This window comes from Natrix helvetica (genome assembly GCF_964273705.1).
Source record: "Natrix helvetica genome assembly, chromosome: 4".
Classification (NCBI taxonomy): domain Eukaryota; kingdom Metazoa; phylum Chordata; class Lepidosauria; order Squamata; family Natricidae; genus Natrix; species Natrix helvetica.
Window position 1 is genome coordinate 92,073,558 of NC_138550.1, and position 25,912 is coordinate 92,099,469.

The window sequence follows — 25,912 nt, forward strand, 5'->3', positions numbered from 1 at the left end:
CCTGATGCTAGAGTTTATGATTTTAAGCATTTCTGAGGCAGACTTTTAAAATATAAATCTTCATAGTGCATACTTTCATGGACTGTATAATTTTTGACACTATTCATTCTCGGATGCCTCTCTCAGAAATGTCTTTTGTAATGCAGATTTTTGATGAGATTTTTGTTCTTTGTTCACTGTTGTGACATGAATGTTTTGATGGATATTGTAGTCCCATAAAAATGTGAACTCTTTTTAGATATAAAACACATAGGCACGTGGACTTTTTTACACTATCTTCAAACAACCTGTGGCTGCTTTATTGCAATAGTAAGAGTGTCTTAAAATGATGTATTTCTACCATATCTATTTTTAAGGACATCCCCGTTATTTCAATCAACTCTCCAGTGGCCTTGACATTATAGGACTTGTTGGAGAATGGTTGACAGCTACTGCAAATACAAACATGTATGTACTGTAATCTCAGTTTTATATGGGATTAATATTTAGTTGCTGTTTAAGAATGAAAAGACTGTACAAGCTCAAACAAAGGAAGGACTTTGTTGATAAAAAGATTCTTCTCCAAGGGTCACCAACCAGTGATATCTCTATATATTGCCTGTGCATATGCACACATGTGTGCGCACCAGTGGTGGGTTTCAAAATTTTTTGGAGCCTCTTCTGTAGGTGTGGCCTGCTTTGTGGGAGTGGCTTGCCAGCCATGTGACCGAGTGGGAGTGACTTGCCAGCCATATGACTGAGTGGGAGTGGTTTGCTGGCCATGTGACTGGGTGGGAGTGGCTTGGCAGTGATGTCACCGGATGGGAGTGGTCAAGACAATGTCACTGAATTCTTTTCCCCAGTGGATGATCTACAAAAAGAAGATATAAAAAAGGAAATTTAATATTTTGTGCACTTACTACTTAAATAAGATTAAAATAAATGCACAAAACAATAAAAGAGCTACTTACAACTTGTATTTCAAAGGGAATACAATACATATTTAATTTTACACATGTTAACAACTGCTGGAATTGTGTTTGCACAACAGTGGAGGAAACAAAGATATGAAAATGAAAAAAATATTAGAATCTGCAGGGATGAATACATTGAGAATTAAAATCAAGAAGGCTTCAAATATTTTTTCACATGGGATTTGTTTTATCAATTGCTAACTAACAGAAACAGCAATTAGAAATCTAAAAGTATGAAAGAAAACACCAATTATGTAAGGAAAGGTCACTAAAATGTATAAGGAAATATTATTAGTACTTGATCATTATTAATGTGTAGATAACTGCGGGACATTACACACCCACACACACAAACTATGACAGTGCCAGGAAAACACCAAAAAATAACAATTTCCCACCAAAAGACTGCAGATGAAACCAGTTTTTTTCCCTAACCCTAAAAACAGGAAAGACAAAGCCACTGGAATAAAAACAATCAAGGCATTGTGGGAAATTATAAAGGACAGTGCCAGGAAGCTCACAGAACCAGCAACCACCTCACAATTACCTAAACAACCAGGTATCACACAGAAACACACAAAATCTGGCAATCTGGCAACTACCATCAGACAGATGGTAGTTTGCACAGTGCAGCCGGCACCTAGGAAGTCCTAGGAGACCGGCCGCACCACGTAAGCTCCCGCCAACGTCCCCACCTACGCGCCCGTGCTTTCTGGCGGCCAGGCATCTTAGGCAAGTCCGGGGACCTTGCAAAGGCCTTGTGAGGTCCCTGAACTTGTCAAAGATGCTGGCCGCACCGCATAAGCTCCCACAGCCATCCCCACCCCTGCAGCCGTGCTTTCTGGCGGCCCTGTGGCCCTGTGCTATAAGTGAGCCCAGGATCCTTGCAAGGCCGCAAAAGGTCACCGGACTCGCTAATAGTGCAGGGCTGCAGCAGGCTGCTCCAGATGGCCTGCCACTACCCCCCCTGCCCCACGCTTAATTGCAGCTTATTCACCTCAGAGTCGGCAGGCAGCAATAGAGAGCCAAGCAGGCAAAAAGGTAAGTGGGTTTAGATAGGATTCTTGGAGGTGGGCAGGGCGATTGGTGAGTCAGCGATTGGTGAATCAGCCAATCAGTGAGCGGTGGGTAGGGCTAGGATAGTGCGGATGGGCAAGGGGAGTGGCTTCTGGACGGTGGGGGGGAGCGAGCGAGCAACAGAGCTGGGGCAGGTGTTCCGGAACTTACTTCCGGGTCCACCGGTGGAACCTCTTCTAACCTGTTCAGTAGATTTGACGAACCGGTTCTACTGAACTGGTGTGAACCGGTAGGAACCCACCTCTGGTGCACACATACGCACATGAACAAACACTTTTTAAAGTACTAAAACAAGATGTTCCAATGACCATTTTATATTCTAATGTGTTACTTTTATTTCTTTTATACTAGCTTTTTATATTGTCACCTTCATTTTTTCCATTTCCATATAGTTCTCAATTTTTATGTGTTTATATAGAACTAAGTGAATTTACCAGCTGGGAAGTATGTAAATCAAATAAATAAGCATTTGCAATGTATTGGAAGCATGTGTTCTATAAAAAGCCACATTTTTCTATTGAAAAAATGTTTTTCTTTAGGATTAAACTGCACATGCTTCCATGCTTTCTTTCTTAATAAGAAGCATATGCAAACAAATTCCCATCTGGCTTTGGACTATAGTTTTGAGAAATCGCTAAATTACCAGTACCTGGACAAAGCTGCCTAGTTGAATCCATTTCAGTCGGGTTTCAGGTCCGGGTACAGCATGGAGGCATTGGTTGTGTTGGTTGATGATCTCTGGCGGGCCCAGGACAGGGGTTGTTCCTCTGTCCTGGTCTTATTAGACCTCTCGGTGGCTTTCGATACCATTGACGATGGTATCCTATTGCGACGACTCGGGGGGTTGGGAGTGGGGGGGCAACGTTTTGTGGTGGCTCTCCTACCTCTCGGATCGATCGCAGTTCATGTTGACTGAGGGCAGAGATCGACCCTGAGGTGCCTCACATGTGGGGTGCCCCAAGGGTCGGTTCTCTCACCCCTCCTGTTCAACATATATATGAAACTGCTGGGCAAGATCATCCGTGGTTTCGGGGTATGGTATCATCAATACGCTGATGATACCCAACTTTTCATCTCTACCCCAAACCATCCTGACGATGCCCTCTACGTGATGTTCCGGTGCCTGGAAGCTGTGCGGATCTGGGTGGGGATGAACAGGCTCAACCTTAATCCTTCCAATACTGAGTGGCTGTGGTCCCCGGCATCCCGATTTGTGCATCACGTACCATCTTTGATGATTGGGGGATAAATTTTAGCCCCCTCAGAGAGGGCCCGCAATCTGTATATGCGGCTTAGTTTAAAAGAACATCTTACGGCCGTGACCAGGGGGGCCTTTTACCAGGTCTGCCTGGTATGCCAGTTGCGTCCCTTCCTGGATCGGGATGCCCTGTGCACAGTCACTAACACCCTCATCCTTTCTCGCCTGGACTACTGTAATGCTCTCTACTGTAATATGGGGCTGCCCTTGAAGAGCACCCGGAGGCTCCAGCTGGTCCAGAATGCAGCCACACAGGTCCTATGAATGCTGACAATTTTGTAGACTCATTAGTAGTATAGATAGTCCTCGACTTACGACTACAATTGAACTCAAAATTTCTGTTAACATTTGTTAAGTGAGCTTTGCCCCATTTTACGATCTTTCTTGCCTTAGTTGTTAATTGATAAATTAGTAATCCGGTTGTTAAATGAATCTGGCTTCCCCATTGACTTTGCTTGTTAGAAGATCGCAAAATATGACCTTGGGAAACTGCAACTGTCATAAATATGTACCTGTTTTCAAGCATCTAAATGTAAATCACATGGCCATGGGGATGCTACAACCGTCATAAGTGTGAAAAATAATCATAAGTTGCTTTTTCAATGCCGTTGTAACTTTCAACGGCCACTAAATGAACTTTTGTAAGTCAAGGACTACCAATAATTTTATGCCCTACATAATATCTCTGATGGTCCCACATAGCAAGGATACATTACATTGATGCAATGTAATATAGAGAGAGCAAATACCATAAAGAGATTAGAAGCTAATAAGATCCAGCATCCAAGTTTTTTAAAGGCTGATCTTACAACAGCTCCATTAGTATATTAAATGGGTAATTAGAATGTTACTGAATTTATTTAAATTACTTAAATAACAAATTTCATTTATTAACACATCAACAGTGAGAAATATGAGAAATATGAACCAGTTGCCAAGCATCTGAATTTTGAAATGCTGCACAAGTTGTAACTGTGAAAAATGGTCACATTTTTCAGTACCATTGTAGCTTTCAATGGTTACTAAATAAACATAAGTCAAGGACTACCTGTACCTTCTCCACCATTTTTTCTTTATTCAAGAGAAACAAAAATAATTTGGCATTTGTTGTTGAAAACAAACTTTAATGCTCAAGTAGTTCACCTACCAATATTAATAGTGCTTAGAGATTATAGAAGAGGGTAGTCCTACTCAACACAGAAAAATTGAAATACTTTTGCTCATACTTCAGTCACGTGTAACATTCTGAGCATCAGAATTCATCTCCATGGTAATTTTAACAAGATGGTTATTGTGCAAGAAATGTTTGTGGGGGGGGGGAACTGTTGAAAAAAATTCACAGGAGTCAGTAGGAAAGTTGTTGAGAACTCCAGATACAAAGAGAATTAATGGTCATGGTAAATGATACAAAATGTCAGCAAATGTAATCATTTTTCTCTTGTCATAATTTGGATGGAACGAAGAGTGCCATTTGTGATACAAGATGGCATACGTTCAACTCTTCAAAAGCTTTTAAAAAGGTTCTTTTTCATTGCTAAACAGTCTGATTGACATGCAGCATGTTTGATATTTAAAATTAGTGTGTACATAACATCCTTAAACTCTTAGTTTCCTAGGGACCTAAAACCTTAGGTTCTACAATACGCAACTATAGCTCCAACTCATCCATTTCGTATGGACGTGAAAACAATTTGTACTACTGTTCATATTTTATATACATTTTCTATTAGAAAGTTTCCTACAGTTCCTTTTCTTTCAAGGACATCCTTCTGGAAACTTAAATTTTCATATAGTTAAAGTTAGAATGAGCAAACACAACTTTTATGTATTGATTTATTCAATTTATATGCCTACCCATCTAGTAAGTTACTGATTTTCTATTTATAATTGACCATCTAAAGAAGGGAACACCCAAACACAATTAAATACAAGCTAGTATAAATTACATATCACTAGGCTCATACGTACTCATCACTGTTTTTAAAAATCTATTCCATATCTATTCATCTATTACTAAATTATATCACAATTTAAAATAACATGAGAAAAAATAGTATATTATGATTAGTAATTCAAGAACAGTTGGAAAGAATTCCCTTAATATTTCATATAATGCTGAAGCATGCTTAGTGATTAGTTAGAAAATGACAAATGGATAATAAGAAAAGCACTTGAGAAAAGTAGGAGTGACACTAAGAATTTTGAAAGGTTATTCTAAGTTTAGCTGCACATAAGTAGTTATAAGTACTTGCAAGTATTGCGGACCTAATTGGCAAAAGAAAGCTCAGGACCACATAGGTTGGAAATATGCAAAAGAGACCTTCCTCCTGTAGTGGATAGACAATGACTAAAATGATGAAGTACTTGCCCAAGGTACATATCCAGTGCTACATTCTAGGTGAGCCTTGGGATAAACTTCAGAAAAAACAATTGCTCTCAACCTGCCTTCCATTGAGAACCTGTACACTGCAGGAGTCAAAAAGAGGGCTGTGAAAATATCTACTGAAACAATATCTAATTGTTTCAACTTCCACCCTCAAAACGATGCTATAGGGCACTGCACATCAGAACAACTAGACACAAGGACAGTTTTTCCCCTGAATGGCATCACTCTGCTAAACAACTAATCCCCACAACACTGTCAAATTATGTACTAAGAGTATATGCACCAAAGACAAATTCCTTGTGTGTCCAATCACACTTTGCCAATAAAGAATTCTATTCTATTCTATTCTATTCTATTCTATTCTATTCTATTCTATATGCATGCATGCATTAGTCTAGCTATGTTTCTATAGTTTTATTTGTATGTATAGCTACTGGAAGCTGTGAATAGAACTTTTCTTTTTGAACCAGATGGAATTCTGCATTATTGCTTGCTTTTATCTTTGTCAAGCAATTTGGATATGTTTCGGTTTCTGCGTTTTCTGACTGTGTTATGTTGATTACATTAAAATACGTGAACAGGTTTACATATGAAATAGCACCAGTATTCATCATAATGGAGGCGATCCTGGTGAAGAAAATGCAGGAAATTATTGGATGGAAAGAAAAGGAATCAGATGGCATATTTTCTCCAGGTAAGTAGATTAAAAATGTTTCAGTGTTATTCAAAGTATGGGATCAGTGTAATCTGTTGACATTTAAAATAGTGAGTTCCAATCTTGCCCTAGGGATATAAGATGGCTGAATTACTTTGGATCAGCCAGTCTCTCTCAGTCCAACTCATGACACTGATTGTGGGGAAATAGGAAATAGGAAGAAGAGAGAGTGTTAGCTACATTTTCCTCTTGAGTTATTTATAAAAATAATAACTGGAATATATGTACGTACTGTACATACATACATAAGGATAACATATCTTCCTCTTTTTATTTCTGTCTACACACAAACACGTGAAGTCACTGTAAGGCAGAGAAAGGAAACTTTCATCTGCAGATAATGGTGTGTCTTGCAAGGCCTCTACATCCAGCCTGTGGAAGTACTTCCCCTCTGTTTCCAGTGAGATGACTATCTTTTCCTTACTCTTTCTATGTGGAAATAGGTGACATCTTCATATTGAGAGCAATTGCTTTTCACTCCTCAGTAGAATAAAAGCTATGGGAGGATAATGGGGCATGACTTCAGTAGAGGGAGGGAGGTAAAGGGAAGCAAAATTTTGGTCCCTGGCATGATCTATGTTACCACAGATTTGGAGACAGCAATCTCAGCCTTGGGCTCCACTCAATACTTTCTTCCTTCCTTAAAATGAATATAGAAATGGCAAAATCATTGTACTGGCTGCATTTACAGGTGGGTTGCTACCGGTTCGCACTGGCTCGGGCAAACCAGTAGCGGAAAGTGTGACTGGGTCGTTGATCCGTAGGGACGGCAGGCTCATCACGCCCCCGAACTGGTTCTCCGGTCACCGCGGCATGTTTTTTTGGACATTTTTAATGTTCTGCGCATGCACAGATCTATTTACAGGCACCTGACACACGCACACGCAAATCATATGCACACCAAACTGGCAGCAACACCAGCAGCAACCCACTCCTGGCTGGGTTGTCATAAGAACCCACAGAGAAAAAAGGCATACTTAGTCATTCTGTTCTACTCTCTGTTCTCAACTATTTTTGTGGCACCCAAAGCTTTATAACAAAGCTGCAAATCACCAGTGGATGAGAGATGATAGCAATTTTCACTGATCAACGAAGATGGACCATACCAGATTGAAACAATGATGCGCCATCTGAGTATCATAGCAGTTTGTGGAATTCAGCATGTTGGAATCAATGCAACATCATTTTTAACATTAATAAATTATGTTGTATCCTAGTGGATGAGAATGTAATTGGGTTAGTTGTATTTCCATAGCAAGCTTTCCGTGGCTTTTCTACACAGATCTTCCTTGGCAATGAAAAATGTCCTGAATGGAAATAAGCTGCCTCTAGAAAATTGCAATTGAGAACATTACCTGTGTGGATGATCCATATTCACTACATGGAATAACTTAAATTAATCTGCCTTTGGTATCTGAAATTTGTCTGTTTGACTTGAAATGATGAGATGAAGCATTAATTCCCAATGACACTCAGCTATTCAAATGGTAATAAAATCTAATTTTTTACCAGGGGGAAGCATATCAAACCTCTACAGTGTTTTAGTTTCTCGCTATAAATACTACCCTGAGATTAAAACCAAAGGCATGGCAGCCCTTCCAGAGATAATATTGTTTATTTCTGAACATGTGAGTATTTACGTGTGCAATCACACTTGTATAAAGTTATTTGACTGTGGCTGACTGCAATTATTTTAATAAGACGTGATTGTTGAATGAACACTCAGTGTGATGGAATGCCACAAGAATGTAGAGCCAGGACAGAAAAGATATCCGAGTCCTGGGAAAGTAGAAACCATGACAAAGAAATTCAAAGCAAGTCCACTTTCATTGTATTAACTATATGTTGGAATAGAGGAGGGCTTTAATAGGCTTTCAAAATTCAGTTACAATACCCAAAAGCATTAAAGTACATTTCAAGACTCTTAATGATTTTTTTCCCTGACTTTACCTACCTCCAAGGACTGACATTCACCAACTCTCAATTCCACTCGCCCTAATTTTAGCAATTGATTACTTACCACGAGAAAGTTACCTTGTTAAATGGGAGGAAAATGAATTTTTAATGTATAATTCAGGGCTAGTTATAGAGGTGAGGAAATATTGCTCCCTGATAGCAATAATGTACGTTTGTGGTTTCACTGCATTGTGAATTATTTCTGTCATGACTGCCGCAAGAGTTGTGCAAAACTCAGAGCAAAGTCAATGACTAGTATCTAATACATGAATTTTAGCCTAGAAACAGTTATTATAGTTGCAGTCATCCCTGCTCCATGTTGCTGGCACCATATGATTTTTGTGACAACTTAATGCTGTTGATTTCAATTTTGCAAATGGCTCTAGGTGTGTTATAATAGCAATAGCAATAGACTTATATACCACTTCATAGTGCTTTACAGCCGTTTCTAAGTGGTTTACAGTGTTAGCATATTACCCCAACAACCTGGATCCTCATTTTACCAACCTCGGAAATATGGAAGGATGAGTCAACCTGGAACCAATGAGAATTGAACTCCTGGCTGTTATTCTAGAAATATTATTATTATGTATTAAAGATATAATTGGGAGAACTGGAAAACTATGAGTAACAGAACTCCCATCAGAGGTGGGTTTGTACTGGTTTGGCCCGGTTCGGCCGAGTAGGCAGTAACTTGGCTGGCCACGCCCACAAACCAGTTCTATTGGTGGCACGGTAGGGGCCGCCATCTTGTTTTTTGCTTTTGCACATGTGCAGAAGCATTTTTATAGTTCTGCACATGTGTGCGTAGCATACAACAAGCATGCGCACACTCACAGCATGTCCCTGAGCAAACCAGTAGTAGAAGAAGCCGGAACCCAGATGTGAGAACATCAGATGTGAAAGACTTGCCTAATGTAAATTTCTATGCGCATAAAATGTTTCTCACTTTGTCACAATTTAAGGAAGATGACTAGCCTGAGCAGTTATAAATGAATAAACTATAAATCAAAGAATTATAAACTTTGATTATATTTTCCATGTGGATCACAACAGTTATATTATGGTGATATTTTGATTGTAGTTTAGACAAGCCACACTCAATTGGTAATTTAACTTATGAGGTAAGCTTTAATGAAAATAATTTATCTTATTTTATTGTTATTTATTTCACCCTCCCTATGGTAGGAAGGTAACTTTCTCAAAACAGATTCAAATTGTTTATGGTAATTGCTATTTTTTTGCATTATGCCCCACAATTATATGAAATTGACAATACTGAGAAAGAGAGGGGAAGCACTTCCACCAGTAACAAACCCCCCACAAAAGAAGTAAATTGTATTATGGTCATTGCTAATTGACTTTCAAAAAATATTTTGAAATCTTTTCTCCTTAGAAGTATTTAATTCCTTGATCACCTGACAAAAAGTATTGAGAATTTTGAAAGTCATCTGCTGCCTCCTCTAATATCATCACTATTAAGTCTTAATTTGTTTCTTATTTATACACACCTATTCACAGGTTAAAAGGGAAGCGGTGGTTCAGTGGCTAAGATGCTGAGCTTGTCAATCAGAAAGGTTGACAGTTCGACGATTCAAATCCCTAGTGCTGTGTAATGGAGTGAGCTCCCGTTACTTGTCCCACCTCCTGCCAACCTAGCAGTTCAAACGCATGTAAAAATGCAAGTAGAAAAATAGGGACCACCTTTGGTGGGAAGGTAACAGAGTTCTGTGAGCCTTCGGCATTTAGTAATGCCAGCCATATGACCAAGGAGACGTCTTCGGACAGTGCTGGCTCTTCGGCTTAGAAACAGAGATGAGCATCGCCCCCTAGAGTCAGGAATGACTAGCACATATGTGTGAAGGGAACCTTTACCTTTACCTATTCACAGGTTCCTCTAATTTGATTCAATGGGGTTTGCTACCAGATACAATTATAAGGATTGTTAAAACTGAACCGTAGTCCCACTGATGTTAGCAGACCAGTCATGGTTTTAAACTCAATGTTACCATGTTTCATTTTTCTTAAAACAAGGAAAGTTATAAAATTGTTGATCTCTAATGCATTTTGTGAAGTCTTTTTTTTTTTCTTCTATTTGATGATTTCTCCTCTACAGAGTCACTATTCTATAAAAAAGGCAGCAGCAGTTGTGGGAATTGGGGTAGATAATGTTATTGCTATCAAATGTGATGAAAGGTAAGGTTCTTAAAGTTTTGCTGCATAATATCAGTATGTACAATTCGCTTCCTCTAATGTTCTTTGATAGAGATGCATTTTCATCTTCCGGTTCCATTATTTTCACAAAATGCACCCCCTCCCTTCCCAGTAGGTTAAATCTCCCTGAGCAAATGACTTAGTTGTCAGTTATTTGACAGTAATTTCTACTTCCCTGGATCATTTCACAAACAACGAAAAACAGGTACTTTCCCCAGAGCAGCATAGGTTATTTCAATTACTGCCTCCAGACAATTTTTCCTCCAGCATGGTACAGATCTGCCATGAAGTCAAGGGATTCTTGTAAAATGTATCAATTAATTTCTCATAAATAATATATCAGCTCAAACTAGGTCTATTGTCCCCATTGGTGTCATCAAGATGTAGCTGCCGAAGTTTGTTGTCACAGGAAAAAAAATGGCTTTATGTATAAGGATATCAAGAACACCAATGAATATAATGAATGAGTCCATTAGAATGAATGATGCTTTAACGAAGAATATTAGTACAATTTAAAACAATAAATGAGTTTTTTTTCTGAACTTCTACTGTAAATCCAAGTCTACTTCCTCTCCAAGCAGTAAACAAATTTAATTTTATTATTTTATTTTGTTTGGCAAGAGGGAAAAAAGGATAAGGACTTCATTGATATCCTTTATCATTCCTTGAGATGGAAAAGGAGATTTTCATGGCTTCATGACTTCTATTGTGTCTTTATTTCCTATTCTCACAGTTTTCTGCATATTCAAAGGTGATTGTCTATTGGTAGATGACTCTACTTGTGCAGTTCCCACATAATTATTAATGTAGCTGTTAGATAGGGCAATGAGAAGGCAGACTCAGGTTTAACGCAACAACCTCTTTTTTTTACAACAGTCAAGTCTGTACAATCCAGCAGCAGTTAGGTCTGACAGCTCTCCTTTTATAGGGAGCTGTCAGACCTCTCGACCAATCAGATTGAACCTCTGTTCTCGCCTAAACAGAGGACTGGAGTGGAAACCACAGTAGCTTGTGTTAATATCTAACAGTAGCCTCCCTCTAAAAATGCATTTTTAATGAGAATATTGTTCTAAGTATTGAGGAAGTTTACCATGTATCATGAAGAAAATGAACAATGGAGAATTTAGACCTACAAACTCTTCCTTTCTTCTTCACCTTACTGTGTGGTTTTTTTGTGTATATAGGTGTGTCCATTTTGAGAATGATTGGATGGGACTTGATTCTCATGGGGATTTGTTCAAAAGTACTTATCTGTGAATTGTTTCGCTTGCAAAAGAAAGGGTTTTTTTTTTACATGTTTGGAAAATTTGAGCATGCCATCTTTATCAAATGCTACATTTCACTTTTTAAAACATTTAAACAGAGGGAAAATGATTCCATCTGAACTGGAAGAAAATATTATCAAAGTCAAGAGACAGGTTTGTTTGTTTTCTTATTGTATTGGTTTCATGCTTTATAGCATATTTATTAATTTGATAAAGTAGGCTACTTCCCTTCAAAGATTCATGTCCCAAGAAACCTGTAAAATCTTTCAGTCTGTACTCACGCAACTATTCCTCTGAAACATAATTTGGTTTATAATTTGGAATTATCATGCTAATGGCAATTTGGCTTTAGTGGGATATCTAGAAATATGTAGAAACGTTTTCTTTCATTTGTTTGTTTTCCAAAAGGGAAAAGACAAATGAGCAGATACCGATAGAAACAACAACACATTGTTCAGCTTTACTTCTAGTGTAGACATCCGTCACCAAAAAAAGCAGGTTAATGAGAGGGTGGTTTAAAAAGATCATAAAATTTTTCTTCTTCCTCACAGTTCAATTACACCCCAGAGAAGGATATCGTAAGTAAAATTGTCCTTTGGGCACTTCTTATATTAGAAAATGCTGGCATTCGGCAGGCTGCAAATATTTATAATAGAAAAGCAGTGGGGAAGGAGAAAATAGCATCCTTGTAGAGTAAGCTCAACCATAGTGTTATAGAGGTACAACTAGCTCCAATAATTTTAATATCAGGTGGGTCTTTTTTAAAAACATTTTCGAACTTAGCTGGTTACTCTGTTTTATTATATTTTTTACTGTCGCAAAAGCATATGTTCAAATTCTGTTTCACTATCAGTGCTTTGATTGCATGCAGTTCTTATGTTTATCTTATGTTTATTGTTCATGATTTTGAAGTTACTTGAGAAAAAGTGGTTTATAAATATATTAATAAAAAGATAATAAATTCAAGAACAGCCTAATAATGATGCAGAAGAGGAAAATACTGTGGTTTGGAACTAAAGGAAAGATTTTGAGCTTGGTAAGAAAGAACAGTAATTGCCATTATATCGCAATTTTAATTGAAAACACCTGGAAGTCTAACATTTAGAAACATGTACATCATTTTGGGTGTAGAGTCAAAAGTGATCGCAAAATAAATTAAAGGCAAGAAAAAAGAAATAATAATAAATCTAGTTTATATCTTGCAATATAATCTAATGCAAATGTACACAGAAAATATTAAAAATGGCAGCCAGAAACTAGCAACGAAACAATTTCTGTGTTGTTGTATAACATACCTAACCTAACTGAAGACATAAGATTAAAATATACAAGTCTATAGAACTCATATTTCTCTGCCTCACTATGTGCTTCCAGTTTGAAAGTAAAATCTATAAAAAGATCAAAGTTACTCAAAACTCATACATAGTAGAAACAGCAATGTAATATCTAGAAATTAGTCTTTCCATTGTCTCAGTTCCAATCTGAATCCATTACATAGATGACATCTTTGTCAAAATAAAAAATAATAGTTAAAAAAAATAGAATCAACCTTACTTACAAGGGAATCAAATTCACAGAAACAGAAAACAATACATTAACCCTTATAGATTTCCTAATTATACAAAAATACAGCATATTGCAAACATAAATCTTCCAGAAAACAACCCACCAACCAAATCTCCAACTGCAATAATCTCAGCCAAATAGCACATAACAATACTGAATATTAAAATGATCCATGACACACTGCAACACATTGGAATCACGTAAAGAAGAAATAAACTACTTACATGACACTTTCAATACACTAAATAGCCACACATTTTCTTTTTTTAAAAAAATATATTGGTTTTTTAAAACATTTATGGAGAAAGGGTACAAAGGTGCATAAATTTTTTTTGGCAACTCCCATACTAGTGGTGGAAGTCCCTCCAAATCTCATAATTTTTTCAATTTTGAAAATAACATTTAAAAGATAAGCATAAACAGAATTCTTACATTATATCAATCATGTGTTCAATCATCTCATTCTTTGTCACTTTCTAGTATATCAGCAATTACAATAATATTTCAAATACATTTATTTTTGTGATCTGAGCCTTTTTGATATTGCTCCCTCCTCCCTGTCTCCAGATGGAGCCATACCCCCCTCCCTCATATCTTGTATATTGCTACGTTTTTCACCACCTCCCTTATTTTCATCCTCTAGGAGAGAAAAATGTTTTTAGTGAAGGCTTCAGCTTCTTCAACTATGTTAAATTCTAATTCTGTTTCCCTCCCAGAAAATCAACATTCCCTCTGGCAATAACCATCTAAACCAAATTCCGTTATTGTGTAGTTTCTTTGCTAAGGAGGAATACTTCCTCCTTCTTTCTCTAATTTTTTTCAAAATTTGCTTAAGAATGGTAATTTCTTTATCTTGATATTTTAATGGTCCCTCCCTTTGGGCCCCTAGCACCTCATCCCTCGTGGTCCTCCTAAGAAATTTAACATGTACCTCCCTTGGAACATTATGGGTTCTAGTATATGCTGAGTTAATCCTATAAACCAGATCCATGTCTCACCACAACTGTTCTTTATTTGTCTTAATATATTCTGCTAAAATTGTACTCATAATATCTTTAAGATTTTCATTCTCTGTTTCTGGTAGGTTCTGGAATCTGATAAAAAAGGACATTCTTTCAAGTTCTATTTTTGCCATGAGGTTATCCAGGTCTAAATTTCCCTTCCGGACTGCCTTAACCTCCTTTTCCAGCCCAGCTGTCCCCTCATCCAACACCACAATTCTCTGTTTATTTTCTGTAATATGATGTTGTATCCCTCTGAGTTCGTCTTTGAGATCTGCCACCTCCTTCTTCAGCTCTTTTTGACTCCTCATAATTTCCTGAAACATTTGGTTGACAGATAATTCTTTTGGGCTCTCTCCAGCCCCTTATTTTTGTAACAATGAAGTAATTTTGGTCTGCTGCATGGTTGGCAGAAGCAAGAGCTGAAAATGACTTGCCTGTTGGTGGCTTTTTAGGTCCCATTTGTCTGAATTCAGAGATGATAAGTCTTTTACAAAGAAAATGGTGTCAGAGGAGTGCACAGCCGATCCGATCCAAGGTGGCAGGCAAAACCGAAAGTGAGAAGTTAGTTCTCCTTCACTGTTCCAAGGCACGGAGATACCTCAAAAGGGGGAAAGTCAAATAATCAAAATCCAGGAAGACCACGCAATAGGAGAAGTCCAGAGAGCCTTTAGGGGATGTTTTAAGACAATACCAGAGACTCCCCCCCCGAAGGTGGTTTCAAAAGGCAGACTTCATTTATAAGTACAAAAACAAAGACGGGGTGGGGGGGAAGCCATCTTGACTCCTCCTTTTGCAGGGAGAAGAGGAAAAGTTTCCATTCTTTAAGAAAGCAGCTCAGCAATCCCCTCTTGCAACTGTGATTACAATCTTTCTCCCATTGTTAATTCAAGTGGCAAGTCAGCCTTTGTTCTCTCTCCATTCCGATGTAGAGAGAGATAGTTTAAATGCCGCTTTGTCCAAGGGGGGGGGGGGAGAAAACACCCCCCTCTAATCTTCGGTTTCAAATAAGTTGAACACAAACTTACAGTTGTCTGTTGCTTATCCTTTAAGAACTATTAAAGAGATCGGGATGGGTCCCCCTCCGCCAGCATTCAGCTGCTCCAAGATTAACTCCTTCCTCCCGGGAATCCATTCGGCGAAAGGGTGGACAGCCCAAGATAGCCACACATTTTCATCAAAAGGTCAAGCCAACCAACAAAAATATAAATGTTACAAACCATAAAAATTATAGCCATCTCCTATCTCAAATTTATTTTAATCAAATTTAAAATAACCATGGTAAACAAACCAACAAAGTTCTTGAAGAATATATTAAGCAAACCAAAAGACCAAATGCTAAGTTGAGATAAAACAGAAATCATATATAAAATAAACTTCAAATACTGTGAACACCACATAGGGATATCGGGCAAACTTGCAGTCAGCAAAAAAAGTGATCAACTAATGTAGATTAAATCCTCTCTATAGATGTATTAAAAGAGTATTTCAGGTCAACATTCAATAACAGTCAATCATCATAGATTAATCCACCAGTAGCTGGATAGATTATAGACACTCCTCACCAATCTAATAATAAAACAAGCTACAATGCAGCAATCATAGAAAAAGAACAGTACCTTAAGAATCAACAAAGCCTTAGTTTCTACAAAACACTTGTCCGCATCCCATCTAAGAAAGCAGGCAAAACAGAAAGATATATATTCTTTGCCAACCTACAAATCTTCCAAAATATTTTCCTGGTGATGTCATCTAATAAGTCAATGAAATCTCTGCAACCTCAAAATCAAGTTAGAAGTCCAAGAATGGAACATGCCAACCTTGCCTTGAGCTATATGTATTCACTGCTGTTGTGAAAATGTGTTTCCCTTTCTCAATTCCAAGATCATACATACAAATTTGTGAGACTTTGGCTAAAATAGATAGACAATCTTTTCAGTCAATGGCCATGTTTACAATTTTGACATCAGATAATAGATTGTCTAATGCTTGCAAGGGAAACAAGATGGGTCCACAAAATGATTACTGTGGTGGATCAGTCTTTTACTATTGGTTTATTTTTTCAAGTGCTTCAGATGTGTCCTATGATCCCAGATTCTTCTTGGCATATTCTCATAAATTTTTTTTTTGGGATGCACAGACTCACCATTTTTAAATTTACTAATAATGTCTATGAAACTCAGTAGTACTTTAATAATGGTATGTGGGCTTAGAAGGTAAACAGGACTTAGACAAAGTTGTACTTTTAAGGGAAGTGTTAGATTAAGAATTATCCCAGAAGGCAACAGTGGCAAATCACTTCATATTGTTGTCCATATTACCATGAATCACCCAGAAATCAGTCTTCACTTGAGGGTGTAACAAGATATGCTTTGTTTGGTTGAAAGAAGGCATTTTATTTTATTTTATTTATTGTCATATTTTGTCATATTTTAATGAATGTGATATTTATTATCTGGTAGTTAATAAGGAAGGTGTTTAAAGTTATTAAAGTTTAAAGTACACAAGTCGTTACATACATGAATTGATCTCTTCTCAGCTAAAATGTCCTAACTATACAGAACCTAGCCACCCTATCCAAAAGGGAAAGATGTTTTAATTATAATAATGATTATGACAGAGGACAAATTGCATGTGCTTTAATGTAGGATGTTGTATTCTTTTTCAGGGGAAAAAAGCACTGTATGTTAGTGCCACAGCTGGGACAACTGTCTATGGAGCCTTTGATCCTCTTGCTAACATTGCTGACATTTGTGAAAAATACAATCTTTGGATGCATGTGGATGTAAGATCGCTGTTTTCACACTCAATGCTGCAACAAACTAGTGGTGAGATAGAAGTTGGGCTGCTCTACAAGCTGCTGCCAACTGTTCCCTCACCAATGTATAGGCCCAGCTTCTTCAATATGCAAAGTCAGCTTAACGCAGCTGACAAATCAGTTTTATGAGTCTAGAAAAAAATGTGTGTACTGATTGATCAAATTTATATGCAGCCCATTTTACCTTTCAAAATGACTCTGGGTGGTTTTAATGATTTGAAGAGAGGTTGTTTGTTTCTGTGGATATTTCAAACTCTAGTTTCTTTTCAGATTGTATAAAACCTATTTGATAGATGTATACAGCCTGATAAACATACACATGCACCAAAGACATGTGTATAAATAACAGTTATTAAGACAATCTAGAACTCAGTGAATTGGTTGATTTATAAAATTGATTTATAATTGCAAATGATGAGTAGAGATAACCATGAAAGATGTTACTTTTAAATATTTTACAATTTCCACATAAAAAATATATAATGATCATTCTTTGAGTGTCTAAATAAATTTGAAATAATATTTTCTAATTAGTCAATTTCATGTTTAAGTTGTAAGATGTATATTCACATTGCCTTCAGAAATCATGGGCGCTTCATCACTGGAAGTTTTTAAGAACAGACTGGACAGCCACTTAAAATGGTATAGGATCTCCTGGGGGTGGACTAGAAGACCTCCATAGTCTATTCTATTCTATTCTATTCTATTCTATTCTATTCTATTCTATTCTATTCTATTCTATTCCACTCCACTCCACTCCACTCCACTCCACTCCACTCCTGTTCCTGTTCCTGTTCCTGTTCCTGTTCCATTCCTTCACACTTGGTATCATTGATTCTCCAAAATTGGATATTCTAGTTTTTCCTTCCACTATTGAAGTATATAATTAATACTAACACAATAACCTTTATTTTTAATTCCTATAATTAAAAATAATCCTATTTTTAATTCCATTCTTTCCATTCAAGCACTGCTCCTCTCCCAGAATATAACAGAACAGAAAGAACTATTTCTACTTAGTAAAAAGCAAAACATTTATGAAATCAGACAATCAGACTTTTCTCTTTTCTCTGTTTTATCATTTTGGGATTTAGTTTCTCTTTTCCCTGATATTTTTGAAAGGTAGTAAGTAAGGCTGGCAAAATGTGATAACAGGTGGAATCTTTTCATTTAGATAACTGTGTGTTTAATTTTAATAGGCATCGTGGGGAGGCGGTTTATTATTGTCAAGAAAGCATTCCCATAAGTTGAGCGGCATTGAAAGGTAAGCATCTTGTGATGCAATTTATTTGTACAGCAGTGATATTAATATATTATTTTTGTTTGTTTGTTTTTAACCTCTCCCTGAAGAGAAGATAAAGAATATAATTACAACGATAATGATTCATGAACAACCAAAGTTGTTATGAGTAGCAGGGGGTGGCGGGGAATCTAGATCCTATTTCTACAACCTGTGCATCAATTGAAGGAGGAAGAGATATACTGTATGTTGTGCAAACAGAAAAAAACATTAATAGACCCAGTTCAGCTAATTGTCAGAGGGTACAATTTCCCCCTAAAAAAACCCCATTCACACTTGCAGTTAAACTGAACATGGGAATACTTCCCCCCAGTGACGTGCGGTGAGGTTTATGGCTGGTGAGGCTGGTGACGTCATCAGGAAGGCGGGGAATGGGACCACGTGTACAGGAGGCTGAGGCTGCCTCAGCCTCCTGCACACGTGGTCCCATTACCCGCCTTCCTGAGTCAACATGAACGGGACCACGGAGCGCGAGCCGGCGGAGCGCACTCCGCGGTCCCCTTCATGTTGACTCAGGAAGGCAGGGAATCGGACCACGTGTGCCTTTTCCCTTTTCCCTTTTTTTTATTTTCATGATGAGAGCGGTGAGGCTCTGCCTCCCCTGCCTCCCCTGACCGCACGTCCCTGCTTCCCTCATTTTATGTACAAAGTAAAAGAAACGGTAATAACCAGAAACTAAAAAGCTTATCTATAAATATATTTATTTTATTTGTTTGTTTTTATTAGATTTCTTTGCCACCTATATCACTATGAGGCAACTCCGGGTGACTTACAAACATTCAACGACAACAAAATCATGAACAATAAATATTTCTAATGACAGTATTACATTACAATTAAAAAGAGGAAGCAGGATGCACACGGGAGTGGGGTCTTCCCTTAATCCATCAACCACTTCCAGTCTGATGCTTATATACAGTGATTAGTGGTTGTGCACTAAGTTGGTGTGATTGTATGGTGCCTGAATCACTAAGAAATGCGTACATTTACAGAGGATCATAGTGTGATCGGTGATCTGTATATAGTTTTAGAGTTTATGTTTTTCCAGCTTTAAAAAAACCCTGATATTCTTTTCTTTTAAGCGTTCCACATTTAACATCCCTTTTCTTTCTATGTTTTTTTTGTTGAGTTTCTATAATCATATAGTTGCAGATATCAGCACAGATATTAATGCAGTTGCAGATATTATATGCAGATATTCTCTTCTTTAATTAGAGCCAATTCTGTTACATGGAATCCTCACAAACTGATGGGTGTTCCGTTACAGTGCTCAGCTTTTTTAGTCCATGAAAAGGTAATTTCCTTTTTTTGGGGGGGAGTCCAGGTAGGTCTACTTGTTTGCTATAAAAATAAGATTTTTATCTAAATAATGTTGGTATAATATTGCACAAGGAAAGATTTGTAGGACAAGGCACCCATTGTATCACATGGAAGCTACTTTTACTGAAATGAATTTGCTTACTTTTGAGCAATCATAGCAATAGCAAGAGCACTTAGACTTACCGTATTTTCCGAAGTATAAGACGTACCTTTTTTCCCTTAAAAAAGAGGGTGAAAATCTGGGTGCGTCTTATACACTGAATACAGAATTTTTGGCCTACCAAAACACCACCCCCTTTGCAAAAATGGATGTGCAGAGGGTTTGGGAGGCTTGCAAGGTGTTCCTGGGGACTGGGAAGGGCAAAAACGAACAAAAAACAGAGCTCTTTTGCTTGTTTTTGCCCGTCTCCCTAGCCCCCAGAAGCACTCTACAATTCTTTCAAAGCTCTGTATGCCCCCCTTTTTTGCCAAAAAAACAGGCTGTTTTTGCAAAAACAGGCCATTATTTGCTCATTTTGGGGGGGCAGCCCCCAAGTGCAGTCTACAAGCCTCCCAAAGCTCTGCATGCCCACCCTTTTTTTTTTGCAAAAAATGAGGCATGCAGAGGGTTTGAGAGGCATGCAGAGTGCAAAAACCTTTTTTTTAATTTCCCTCTTCAAAATCATGATGCTGATGCTTATACTCCAGTGTATTTTATAGTCCGAAAAATACACATATCACTTCACATTGTTTTTACAGCCTTCTTTAAGTCATTTAGAGTCAGCATATTGCCCCCAACAATGTGAGTCCTCATTTTACTGACCTCGGAAGGATAGAAGGCTGAGTCAACCTTGAGCCAGCGGGACTTGAACTGCCAAACTGCTGGCAATCAGCAGTCAGCAGAAGTAGCCTAAAGCACTGCACTCTAACCACTGTACCACCATGGATCTACAGGCAATAGAGATGTTTAGTGGAACTGGGGAGGGTTTGCTCCAGCACGAGCTTTCTACGGAATACAAGTGGGGCTCCTTAGGAGAAAAAAGTGATGGAACTAACTTGCAACCTTCCCTGCTGGCATCATCGTTGACTTTGCTTGTGGGGAAACTGACAAGGAAGATTGCAAAAGGTAGTCCACATGATCGTGAGACACTACAACTGTTGCCAAGCACTTGAATCATGAACCAACGATGAGCACAGGGCTGCAGTGACAGCCAGAATTTTGAGGACTGGTTGTAATTACCATTTGTTCAGTACTATCACAACTTTAGTCACTGAACAATGGCCATTAACTGAGGAGCACTTGTAATACATGGATATTATACATTTGGCTTGGTGGGAATCACAGTCCAGTCCCGATTCATTTTTAGAAGGATATCAGATCATAACAATATGTAAAATAAAATTGTTGGTAAAAGCTTTTCTCATTCTGTATCTCCTCTAGGGTCTCCTCCAAGCCTGCAATCAACTCCATGCTGACTATCTCTTCCAACCAGACAAGGCTTATGATACAGTTTATGACACCGGAGACAAGACAATCCAGTGTGGCCGACATGTTGATGTCTTCAAATTATGGCTAATGTGGAGAGCTAAAGTAGGAGCACATTCATTACTGGATAAAGCATCCGACTAAAGATGAACGAGTCGGTTTCAGTTTCTTAGTTTTTAATGTTAGATTTAGTTCCTTCTGTGACAAACTGCATCACTTGAGAATATTTTGTTCAATGAAAACTAATACTATTAATAAATGAATACACACATATCCATTTGCAATACATTTGAATGAATGAATGAAGAATAATATGGATTCTGTTCAGTATTTCTGGGCGTCAGCAGTAAAAGTATTTATCTACCATTGTTGGTCTTCTTTTTAATGAAGCTCTAATAATCTGCAGAGGAATCTTTGTATTCTTGAAAAGTCAGCTTCTGAAATTTCAATATAGCCATTATGTTACTTTACAGTGGGAGGACCTCATTTTAATTGTTTGTTGCCCCCAGATAAATCATTGACATCTTACTTTGCAAACTTGCAGTATATAATAGAATGACTCATGTTTGTTCTGCCTTTTGTATCTTACAGGGCACAGGAGGATTTGAAATTCTTATCAACACATTTATGGAACTTGCGGAATATCTTTATAAGGAACTCAAGACAAGAAAGAACTATGAGATGGTTTTTGATGCTGAGGTTAGGAGTTAAGAGTGGCAAGAAGTCTCTGTCTTACTTCTTTAATTTGTTAATCTATAGTTTCCAGATCCCACAAAAGTCTTCTTCACAAAGGATGAAAAGAGTCAGTTTGGTCTAGTGGTTAAGACACCAGCTAAAAAGCAGACCGTGAGTTCAAATCCCACTTAGCAATGAAAACTAGCTGGGTGACTTTGAGCCAGTCTCTCTCAGCCAGGGGTTGGATTCAGCCAGTTTGGACTGGTCCGAGTGAACCGGATGACCATTTTACATCTGGTTCTCCAAACTGGTAGTTGAAAGGACTGGCTGGCCACACCCACCTACCTCTGCCCCTCCCAGGAGTCTCCACACGGCCTGTTTTGGATGCCAGATAAGTGCAGGGCCCATGCGGAGGCTCTGGGATGGGAGGGCAAAAAACGGGCCTCCCGGAAGTTCCAGAAGTTCCAGATGTCTGGTGTCTGGAGGGCCTTTGGAGCCCAGGGGAGGCTGTTTTCACTCTCCCAGAGCCTCGAAGAAAGCCTCCAGAGCATGGGGAGGGTGAAACACTCCCCCACCATGCCGAGTAGGCCATATCACCATGGCCACGCCCATCCAACAATCTGGCAGAGAACGAGTTGCTAAAGTTTTTCAATCCCACCTCTGCTTTCAGCCCAATCTATGCCACAGGGTTGTTATTGTGGGAAAATAGGAGGAAGAAGGAATATTGCCTGTATTTGCCATCTTGAGTTATTTGTAAACACAATAAGGATAGGATATAAATAAAATAAATAAATGGGCACACTAAGTTAATTATCACAGAAGTTACAAAGGTCTTCCAATCTTTCTTGGCTGGATTAGAAGGAATGAATATGTTTTTTTCTCTTCCACCCACACCCTCTCCAATCCTTTTTTTTTTCCTAGTCTTTTTTTTTCCTTAGCTGAAACTTTGCATATGAACCTTCATGCAAGTGAATTCTTTGCATTACACATTCTGGGTGTGAATCAAGATTTCCAGTGACTAGGAATAATGAATCATCTTTTTCCCTAGGTTCAGAAGCTGCCAAATAAATTAATCAGATTAAATAAAAATATGTTTAAAAATGGGTATGAACCTCACATTTCTGCTTCAGCTGAGTAGAATTCTAATGCCTGAATTCTACATTTTCCAGAACTTCTTTACAAATTCATGTGGTTGCATATTTATTTGATGTTAAGCCCCAGAGATTTCCCCAAGCTATTAATGTGTAAAATGTAAAATGTTTCATAAATATGTGAACATCAGAAAAGGCAATCCTTAGTTTTCATAATGCCCCAGGAGAGAAAAAAATAGAGTAGCAAATGTGCAACATGAATCAAAAGACATAAAAATGCTTCACAAATATCAGTTGTAAAATTATAACTAAACTAAAAAAAGGACTATGAAAAGTTAAAATAAACATAAGTTAGATCTGGAAAGGTTCCACAGCCTAAATTTTGGTATTTATGGAATGTTCTTCACACACATCACTTTTTTTCTGAGCTAATGGAAAATAATCAAATTTAAAACATGTAATAGCTCTTGAGATGCCTCAGAGACTTGTATATAATTAATGAAATTTAAATAGACTGTGTTTTCACACATTTTATCTCCGTAGATATTAATAAACATCTCATGGAAATATCCTACACCTGAACCAACGATAATTCTCAATAAAATAAGTTAAAATTTATATTCATGCAGAAACAAATTCAGCCAATATTTAAGATTGCAGTGAAGTTAATAAAAACAAGTTTCAGCTTAATTCATTAAGATTTTTGACTCCGCAGTGGAGAAGTGACCCCTGAGCTATTTCATGATGTTTACTTGGGTTGGCGGTAGAAAATATTTTACCCTATGTTAAACAGGCATGAATAGTTGTGTTTAATGAAGAGGCAATTCTGAAGGAAGGAAGTAGAGTGGCTGAAGTTTCCAATGAATTTTTTTTAATGCTGGGCATTAAATGGAAAAGAGAAGAACTTGTGCAATGTCATTAGGTACAAGAAAATGCCAAAAGAGAAAATCATGGGCTTACCATGGGTTCATATTGATAGTAAGGGTTTTGCATAGAGTGGATTTATTTTAATTTTGTTTATAAGACTTCAGGTTACAACTTCCCCTGCCTGTTTGATGAAGTAGAACATTCGTTGCAGAAATAAAAATGTTTGATTTTACCTCTTCTTTTTTTAAAAAAAAAAATCTTCAAGCCTGAATTCAGCAATGTATGTTTCTGGTATATCCCACCAAGTCTTCGACATATCCCAAAAGGGCCAGAAAGAGACAAAAGACTTCATCAGGTAAAAAAGCTCATGTGTACATTTTCTGTCAGAGCAGGGTTTATTTTTTCAAACTTGGTAACTTTAATATGTGTGGATTTCAATTCCCAGAATTCTCTACCCAACCATTCTGGATATGGAATTCTAGAAGTTGAAGTCTACACATATTAAAGTTGCCAAGTTGAAAAGCCCTAGGTTGGAACAAGTGTTCCATGGAACTAAAATGTTCTATCTTCTATCCACATTTGAGGTAAGTTAAATATATTAGAGGACAACTCCTACTATCTTTACCGATGATCCATTGAGTATGACAGTACAGATGTAGGATCATGCAATTGGGGAAGGGTAGTCTAATCTACGCATAGTAGATGCAATCTGCAATGGCAGAAGGTCTGGTTTTGCCTTTAGCCTCTGATGGACATACCTGATTGTTTCTGTCCTGCATGGTGTCATCCAACATTTCATTCCAGTATGTTTCTACTTGATTTTTTTTTCTAATGAAAGACACACCATTGAATCGTTTTTTCATTTCCTTAATTTGCTTTATTGAATTATGATAAGGCATAAATAATACATTATATTACTTGAATACAGTGCTATTTATACCGTATTGACTAGAGAATATTAACACTAGCATGTTTAAATCTTTAGATGTTAATATCAATATGAAGACATCTCTAAAATATAAAAAATGTTAATATCAATATTAAGACATCTCTAAAATGTCAATATTGATAAGCATAAGGTTCACAAAATTTTTATAAGATATAAATATACAATTTAATTAAAAATATACAATTTAATTTAATTAATTAAAATTAATCATATTTCTGCCATCATTCCAAAATAATGGCTGCTACTACTTTTTCCTTAGTCTCTTCAATGCATTATCCCGGGAATTATGTATTGTTTTCTTCCCTATCTATCCAGGTAGCTCCAAAAATAAAAGCAAGGATGATTGAAGAAGGCACTACTATGGTTAGCTACCAACCTTTGGGGGACAATGTCAACTTTTTCCGAATGGTTTTCTCTAATCCAGCAACCAAAAAATCAGATGTTGATTTCCTCTTGGAAGAAATTGAAAGACTTGGGAAGGATTTATGATAATCAGAAAAAAAATGTATTATTAGTATTGTGGGGATTCTTTACAACAGAGTTTCTCAACCTTGACAACTTTAACAGGAGTGTACTTCAACTCCCAGAATTCCCCAGCCAGCCCTCTTGACTAAGAATTCTGGAAGCTGAAGTCCACATCTTAGAGTTGTCAAAGTTGTGGAACATGGATTGACAAAGGTCTGTTGTTATTTTTTTCATAAAAGTGCTGCGCTGTACTTTCCTTTCTTTCTGCTATTTGTTGGGGTGAAATTCAAAGGTTTGAAACATACTGGGAAAGGAGTTACAGTAGATCTGATGAAATATAACATTTTTCAAGAAACTTGTATTTGTACATTAAGTGGGTAAAGAATCTTACATGTCTTTTTATTCAAAGTAGCGAGCATTGTTTTTCCATAGGCTGAAGCCTAAGAAAACCTCTTAAAAAGTTCATACGATCATGCTATCTTGTTTGATCATAAGTAATCCCCAAGAGAAATCATGTGTGAGAATCACCATGCACAATACAAACACTGGGTATTTTAAAAAACCCACATAG

The 25,912-nt window shown here is 37.4% G+C and overlaps 1 protein-coding gene across 1 annotated transcript; it reads left to right on the forward strand.

Moving 5' to 3' along the window:
- Window positions 1-376: 376 nt before the first annotated feature.
- Window positions 377-25,705, forward strand: LOC309391836 (glutamate decarboxylase 1-like). Its single transcript, XM_081952633.1, has 12 exons — window positions 377-447; window positions 6,256-6,368; window positions 7,902-8,017; window positions 10,462-10,541; window positions 11,923-11,977; window positions 17,060-17,176; window positions 18,409-18,473; window positions 19,725-19,803; window positions 21,250-21,399; window positions 21,886-21,993; window positions 24,193-24,282; window positions 25,192-25,705. Coding segments are annotated over exons 1-12 (1,149 nt in total). The 5' UTR covers window positions 377-445; the 3' UTR covers window positions 25,366-25,705.
- The last annotated feature ends 207 nt before the right edge of the window (window positions 25,706-25,912 follow it).

Coding starts and splice junctions, on each gene's coding strand:
- LOC309391836 (XM_081952633.1), top strand. Junction 21,994..24,192: donor AGATGGTTTTTGATGCTGAG/GTTAGGAGTTAA, acceptor AAAATCTTCAAG/CCTGAATTCAGCAATGTATG. Junction 24,283..25,191: donor GAGACAAAAGACTTCATCAG/GTAAAAAAGCTC, acceptor CTATCTATCCAG/GTAGCTCCAAAAATAAAAGC.